The 8,555-nt window shown below is 38.7% G+C and overlaps 1 protein-coding gene across 1 annotated transcript in view; it reads left to right on the top strand.

The window, feature by feature from the left end:
* Positions 1–8,555, top strand: part of LOC104979868 — a 125,704-nt gene that overhangs the window by 15,286 nt on the left and 101,863 nt on the right. The window contains exon 5 of the mRNA XM_010828420.1: positions 5,521–5,658. Within this exon, the coding sequence (XP_010826722.1) occupies positions 5,521–5,658 (138 nt within the window). The remainder of the gene's footprint in view (positions 1–5,520; positions 5,659–8,555) is intronic.

The following is an 8,555-nucleotide window of genomic DNA, read 5'->3' as shown; positions in this document are numbered from 1 at the left end:
TGAGGTTATTGATATTTCTCCCAGCAATCTTGATTCCAGCTTGTGTTTCTTCCAGTCCAGCATTTCTCATGATATACTCTGCATATAAGTTAAATAAACAAGGTGACAATATACAGCCTTGACGTACTCCTTTTCCTATTTGGAACCAGTCTGTTGTTCCATGTCCAGTTCTAACTGTTGCTTCCTGACCTGCATACAAATATCTCAAGAGGCAGATCAGGTGGTCTGGTATTCCCATCTCTTTCAGAATTTTCCACAGTTTATTGTGATCCACACAGTCAAAGGCTTTGGCATAGTCAATAAAGCAGAACAAATAGCAAAAAGCAAAGATTAAAAATCTAGGGTAGAGGTTGGATTCTCAAAAATACAATATTAAAGAAAAAACAAAGTCACAAGAATTATAAAATATATATATATGAATTGAGAAAGCAATGTCACCCCACTCCAGTACTCTCACCTGAAAAATCCATGGACGGAGGAGCTTGGTAGGCTGCAGTCCATGGAATCGCTAAAAGTTGGACACGACTGAGCGACTTTACTTTCACTTTTTACTTTCATGCATTGGAGAAGGAAATGGCAACCCACTCCAGTATTCTTGCCTGGAGAATCCCAGGGACGGTGGAGCCTGGTGGGTTGCTGTCTATGGGGTTGCACAGATTCGGACACGACTAAAGCGACTTAGCAGCAGCATATATATGAAGTTTGCTTTAAAATATAGGGTCTTTTTTTTTTTTTTTTGCAAAGTAATAGTAGGTTATAAAAATGAAAATTAAAGGTATAATAGAGGACTTAAAAATTATTAATTAAAAAAATGATAATAGTAAAAATATATCTAGGACTTTCTCTGGTGTTATTGTGGACAATGTGGGGTCAGTTCATTTTCAGATAGTTCCTTGATCCTTCTCAAGATACTTCTCAAGATCTATAGGCTCCTTCCTATGTAGTCGGTGCTAACTACAGGGTTTTAATCTATTGCACCTGTCATTTCCAAAGCGGTTCCCTCTGTTTGTTTTAGCTTCTTCTGTTTCTTGGTCTCTCCTGTGTCTAATTTCCACCCTGACACAAGGGCGCTGTGGTGGACACTTTCTTAGGCTCACTTGTTCAGTCGTGCTGTGGGGAGGGAAGACACTGTAAAAAATAACACTGGCATGTGCTCATAGTGAGTAGGCCACACAGGGTTTGCCCCTGCTCACGGCGTGTGTGCTTTCCCTGTCTACACTGCTCAGGCTCTAGGTTGCTCTGCCAGGAACTGTCTGAGGCCGGCCCTGGGTTGTATGCACTTCCCAGGTCTAAGCCACTCAGGTTCAGGCACTCGGGTACTCCACAAAGGCACAGACTTGGTTGGGCCTGCATTTTGTGCCTTCCCAGGTCCGAGCAGCTCAGGTGACCAGGAGCTTGGCGAGTACGGTCGCTTCAACTTATCACCTCCCCTGTCCCTGCCGCTTGGTGTTCTGGGTGTACATCGGCGCACCTTCTCAGGTGTGCCTTGTGTCTCTTCTGGGGAGCTGATCTCTGGCTGCAACCCTCCTGGCAGATGTCGACCATCCAGAACCCCAAGAAGTCTTGGTTAGCAATGAAGCCTGCTTGCAGTTTGGTAGATGATGCCTCTCTGGGGCCGTGATTACCCTCTTCCGGCTCTGGCTGCCCTCGCCTGCCTGTCTCCTCTGGGGGATGGGCCGGTCCACAGCTGGCTAGCTCTGCTCAGTCCTTTGTTCTGTGAGCCGGCCTGGCGGTGTCTTAGGTTAGTGCTTTTTGCTAGTTAGCTATCCCACAGTCTGGTTTGCTATCTCAAGTTAGTTCCCTCAGATTGCCCTTGGGGCATTCAGGCCTGGTTCTTACTCTAAGCAATGCAGCCCGCGCCTCCCTGTCCAGCCCCTGCTTGCTCGTGGTGGATACGGGTGTCTGTGCTGCTTCTCTGCTGGGAGTTACCATTGGGCATGTAATCTGTGGGTTTTAATTATTAATTTTTTTCTCTCCCAGTTATGTTGCCCTCCGAGGTTCCAAGGCTCGTCACAGACTCGCCAGTGAGAGTGTTTCCTGGTGTTTGGAAACTTCTCTCTCTTTTAAGACTCCCTTCCCAGGACAGATCTCCATCCCTACCTCTTTGTCTCTCTTTTTATCTTTTTTCCTACCTCCTTTTGAAGACAATGGGCTGCTTTTCTGGGTGCCTGATGTCCTCTGCCAGCATTCAGAAGTTGTTTTGTGGAGTTTACTCAGCGTTCAAGTGTTCTTTTGATGAATTTGTGGGGGAGAAAGTGGTCTCCCCATCCTATTCCTCTGCCATCTTCATGAGTATACATATTGAAAGAGCCCACCAACTGCCTATCACAATGAATGAAAAAGACCCATACCAAGACCCAATGTCATGTAATTTAAAAATCTTCAGGATAAAGAGAGAAATCCTTCAGTTTTTCAGAGGAAAAAAGATTACCTTTTGCAAATAAGCAATCAATAAGGTGAATAACATTGAACATATCAGAAGCAACTCTAGAGGCTAAAACATGGTGGAAAAGTGCACTTTTTCTGAAGAGAACTGATTTGCAGAGACAGGATAAATCCTCACCCAAAATTTGTTTTAAATTTCAAGATTAATGATGCCACTCACATACCAAGACGGTGTGGAAAAGTTTATTACTGATATAATGAGGCCGCTTAGAGAAGAGACTGTCTTCCTGAACAGGACTGAAAATGGCTTGAGAGAGCAGGGAAAGGAAACTGGGTTGGGATGTTTAGGTGGTTAGAGTGGGGCTGGGATGAGGCTTTAACTTGCCATTGTTGCCAGAATATGGAACACCAGGGCTCATCAACTTGTACAGATATGGGACAGAAGGGGAACTTGGAACAGTGAGGTTTAAATCTGTCAAACACTAAAGACTGCATCAGTCTTTTTAATATACTGGCCTAGAATTCTGTACTTAGCTAAACAATCACTCAGATAGGAAGATAGTATAAAGAAATTTTCAAACAGGTCTTCTATGCACCTTTTCTCAGGAAATGAAGAAGCTATTCCAACAAAACCAGAAAGGAAATCAATAAGGAAGAAATCATGAAATCTGAAATCAAAGGCTCTAATACATGAAATATATAAAAGAATTTCTTAGGATCATGGTAAAGGGAAATCCCAGGAAGACACCTGTGCAGCATGTCTAGCAGACAGTCAATCCCAATTTGAGCAAGTGTATTGAGATCTCCAGCAGCAGTACTTGAAAAAAAGGAAGGAAAGAAAAAGGAGGAGAAAAAGGAAGGGAAGAAGAGAGGAAGAAAAAAAACTGATAGATAACCTGGCATTTTTTAAAAAAAATTATTGAGAAAAAATTTATACTTTTGCAAAAAGTTGAGATGAAATAGGTACTTAGAAAATGAATTGAAAATTATGTAATCAATAACTCAAAGGAAAAATAAGAACTTGTAGCAAAAATTTAACATAAATGATAGAGCTCATAGTACATGGTTCAGCTGTAAATATAAGCAATTATAACAACAGAATCATTGAATACATTTAATTTATAAATATAAGCATATAAAAACAATAGAGTTAATAGGGTTGAAAACAGTTGTCTCATTATGATAGGGAGTTATGAGACAAGAGGTTGCAATTTTTTTTTTAATTCCTTTAAGAGGTGGTAGTTTTTGATAAAAGCTTGTAGAACTGACTTTTTAAAAGGTATACTATAATTTGATATAAATGTAATTTAAAAATGCATTTACATTTCTTACTTGTGACACCAGGAGCAACCTTCTATTATTATAGTCAGGAACATTTGTTTATTCTTTTCTCTGCCAAGTTACCCAGGGGGTGAGTACAGGGCTTTCCTAGTTTCTGAGCCCAATTTGAGTTCTGGAGTTTGGTGGAAGGATTTTCTCTCCTGAGAGTGGTATTCATAGAATTTTGAGAGGTAGAAGGCACGAGAGATGCGGCAACCAAGAATGAGAAGGATGAAGACAATGAGAAAAGTAGCAAGGACAGGGAAGGACACTCTGGGACAGCTGAAGTATGGGAAGAGAAACATACTCAGAGGAATAGCCTGACTCTGACATCTGAAGAGGAGAAGAAGAATGGTAGCTTGAGTCAGTCAATTTAAGTGGTGCACTGGTGGCTAGAGGAGGAGGGCACATTGGGAGCAGTTGTCAACATTAAGGAGATGGTTGGAGTGAAAGAAAAAGATGTGGTGAGATCAAAGTGGGAAGGATAAAGAGTTAGTAGTCTCGGGTAGGTAATGAATGAGCAGAGATAGGTATAAGTCAGCTCCAGGGCAGAAGATAATGGGTTTTAGGAGTCATGCTCTCCTTTCATCCCTTATCCCACACTCCACCAGTTTCTGTTAGTGTTGACCTCTGTTTTATCATGTTAGGAATGTTTCATAAATGCTGACTGTCTATAGTAGAGTATATTTTCTCTTTTCTTACTATACTTTCTGGTTCTTCAAGTAAATACTAAGGTCTGTACCTGTCATTTATTAGAAAGATTTTCATTCTAGTCTACTCTCACAGGGATGACTTTAAGACTTCTGAATTAGAGAGATTTTCTGTTCATATATTTCCCCCAATTTCCTATTGAGATGTTTGTTTTCTTATTGTTGAATTTTTGGAGTTCTTTATATTTTGGATTCCAGTCCATTTACAAATATTTTCTCTTACCCTGTGGCTTGTCTCTTTGAAATAGAAGGTTTGAACTTTGATGAAGCCCAATTTATCACTGCTTTTGTTTTATGAATCATTCTTTAATTATTACATTAAAAAAATTGTTACCTAACTCAGTGTCATGAAGATTTTATCCTGTTTTTTGTAGAAGTTTTGTAGTTTTAGGATTTGCATTTAGACTCACGATGCATTTATAGTTAATTTTTTATATGATGGAAGATATGAGTGCAAGTTATTTTGTTTTGCTTTTGCGTGTGGATATACAGTTGTTCCAACATAATTTGTTTGAAAGAATATCCCTTCTCCATTGAATTGCCTTTGCATCTTGGTCAAAAATAAGTTACTCTTATGCATGTAAGTCTATTTCTGGACTCTGTTCAGTTCCTTTGATCTATGTTCCCTTGAATCTATGTTTATGCTCATTGTTTTTTAAATGGAATAACTAGAATCATCCTTTCTTCTTTTCAGCTAGTCAGCTTACAGTTAATGGGTTACTTATATATAAAACTTGCACTTGAAAAATTAGGTATACATTTTATTTATTTATATTTATTATTAAGGTATACTTGATAAAATTTGTATTTTTGAGTCAAGAATTATAACTGAACCAAAGTAGGGAAGGAATAAATGTATAAAACTTTGAGAAACAATGGAAGGGGTTTATATTGCATTTTCTTCATATCAAAAATAGACCTTTTCTAAGATTGAAATTCAAGTACAATTTAAGATTGTATACAATCGCATGCCATTTCAGTTTTATGTGTAATTTTACATTACTAGTATACAACTGCATGTATATTTGTACAAGTTTAAGTTCTTAGGATTTTAAATCTGTTTACTGTTGAAACATTTTACTCTTTTTGCTTGTTTATTCTATAGGACTAAGTTTGCAGCATGATATTTCTGGCTCTCTTCTAAGTTATTCATTTACAGACTCTTCTACAGAATACAAGAGTTCCGAAGAGAATTTAAGTAGCTTCCCATCACCTGAGCTCTTCAGAGGATCAGATTATTTAGGTGAGAAAATTTCAACCTTAAGTTGCTCCTCCATAGAAACTGGTCCTTTGTCTACAAATTTTGCAATGAATAATGTTCCTTTTGAGAAGGTATACTTATCTTCCTCACCAAAACCTCTCTGTCCAGTATCCACTGTGTTCCACACTCAGTCACATAGGACTATAGATCAAAACCCCCCAGATCAGGAAAAGATGAAGAGATTAGCATTTACATGTAATACATATTATCCAGTTATTAATATTGAGCAACTTTATACCTAACATATGTATATTTGTTCTCTTGAACTATGGGTTATCTTTTATTTCCTATACTTCTCTTACTTTTCAATAATTCAAAGGTTGACTGGACCATCTCCCTGCTTGAATTTTTTCTACAAATTATCAGTTATTTATGTTTGCCATATGTATAATTAACAGCTTTTGGTTAATGATGCAGATTGAACATATGCCTTCCTCCACAACTTTGTGCAATGGCAGAAAATGACTTTTTAAAAAAAGACACAAACACATAAGAGTAAAGAGAATGAGAAAGAATAAAGTTTGGAAAGCTAGATAGCAAATGGTCTGATAAAGTGGACTTAAAAAGCTGAATCCTGAATCAACAATGGGAATACCCCTGAAACAAGCTAGTTTGTACAATACTATACTATCCCAGAAAAGCTTTCAATGTGGCTTGTAAAATACTTGTAAAAAGCTGTGTCCAAAATACAAAAATTATGGTGACTTCTCCTTCTCCTTTCCTAGAAATTTATTCTTTGGGGTATTTTGAAACAGAGGGACCCTGAACTAAGCACTGTTAATAACAGGGATACCATGGTATTTTGAAATATTGTCATTAACCTTGTCATAGCCTCATGGTGGGTGAAGTTTACTTTCTCACTCTTTGGCTTTGGGGTTGGCCATATGACTTTGGGCAACATGGATATCAGTTGCCCAGATATCAGAAGCAAACTTTTGATATGTGCATACGTAATTGGTTTTGTCCCCCTATCCTTTTGCTATCATGAGGAAAATACAAATCTTCTTCCACTTATGATGGAAAAAACTCTTAAGCTGAACCATTGTGAGTCAGGGACCATATGCATATCCTAATTAGCTTCTACCTCTATTATTGAACTCCAGAATAAGAGATACAGAGCAGGATAGCCTTGGGCAGACTGCAGACTTCAGAGAGCTGCCCTAGTTGATTACCCAACCTATAGCCTGAAGTGGAGCTGCTTGAGTCAAATAGTAGACAGGTGTAAGAAAGAAATGCTTTCATTTCATGCCACTGAGATTTCAGTGTTATTTATTATATAGAAAAAGCCAACTGCTTCAGATACTGTCGTGAATGCAGAAAGGGGTAGTTAAATGCAAATGTATATTCCAAATTGTAGGACTGCTCACCCAATGCTTAGTCTCATCCTAACCCAATGGTCCATTTCTCTATTCAGCTTCTAGAATGCTAGCACCCAGAATTGAAACTTCCAGGCAGGAAAATGGAAGATTTTTTTCCTGAGAAATCTGAGCAACCCTAAAGAAAGTATCAAAAGATACTGACCTCAGTAGTACTTCAGTGAAACTGACAGGAACCCTACAGTGAAGTTGCCTATGTGGCCAGCCCCAGCTAAGCCATAGAGATCCCACTTAGCCATTTAGGGCCCCCTCTCAAATATGAGCAGAAGACAAGGACTACCAGACTTCTGATGAATTTTCTAACATAAAGCATAGAGGTCAAAACAGCAAAATATGGTAGTAAATCAGTAAGGTGTTGGAATAGTAAGCCTTAGACTTGCCTTTCCCCATGGACACACCAATTCAACAACAATACATGGACTAATTTGTGTCCATGTATTTCCCTTTGTGAGATTTCCCTTTGTGAGAAATCTCAAAACTAGTTGAGTGACTCCTGCACCCCCAGGCAAGCTTGAAACCAGTCACATCAAAGCAAATAGAAAAATTCAAGACACCCTTTCATTATAATTCACATCTGCCATACAGCACCATACAATTGGCAGGAAACCTTCAGCTCCCAGATTTTCCCTAGGGAGGAAGGGAAAGGACTGAACCATGTGCCAAAAGCCCTCAATTATTTGGGGATAAGCAAAGAATGGACTACTGACTTGTCTGCCTCAGAGTGCTGGTGGGACCTGACATACTCTAGAAGTCTGATGAGTGCTGAAACAAAGATACCAGTTTATCCTAGCATGAGAACATTCACCAGATCCCAGCTTCTCTCTGGGGAGGGAAAGATTTGGACTGTGTTCAACATTCCAACATTTCTGGGGCTGCCCAAGGGACTAGCTTTTGTCTCATCTGTCTCAGAGCAGTGATAGGACTTGTTATATTCTAGATGCCTCATGGCCACTGAAAACAAAGACTCTGGTTTGAACTAGCAAGAAGGTTTGAGAAGATCCTGGTTGGAAAGATTGGTGAAGGTCATCTCCTGTATGAGGCCTACCTGTTTATAGACTGGGAAAGCTGGCTGTTTTATCTAATGTGCAGACACCAACACAAATGATTAAAGAGAAAGAAGAAGCAGGGAAACATGGTCCAAAAACTGAGAATAAGATAAAGCTCCAGAAAGTGACTCTGATTAAATGGAAACATGTGAACTACCTGACAGAGAATTTTAAATGATTGTCATAAAGATGCGCAGCAAATGTTCGTAAAGAACTCAGAACAATGTATGGAAAAAGTGAGAATTTTAAGAGAGTTTTTAAAAAGAACCAAAAAGAAATGTTAGAGCTGAGAAAAACAATAAATGCACTAAGGAAAAAAAAAAAGTAAAAGATCAATCAGAAGAAAGGATCAGCAAATTCAAAAATAAGTCATTTGAAATTATCCAGTCACAGGAGCTAAAAGGAAAAAGAATATAAAAGAATGAAGAAAGTTTGAGACTTACAGAACACAAGAAAA

Source organism: Bison bison, unplaced genomic scaffold, assembly GCF_000754665.1.
Source record: "Bison bison bison isolate TAMUID 2011002044 unplaced genomic scaffold, Bison_UMD1.0 scf7180017864492, whole genome shotgun sequence".
NCBI classification, from domain to species: Eukaryota; Metazoa; Chordata; class Mammalia; order Artiodactyla; family Bovidae; genus Bison; species Bison bison.
This window is presented reverse-complemented; position numbering and strand designations above follow the sequence as displayed.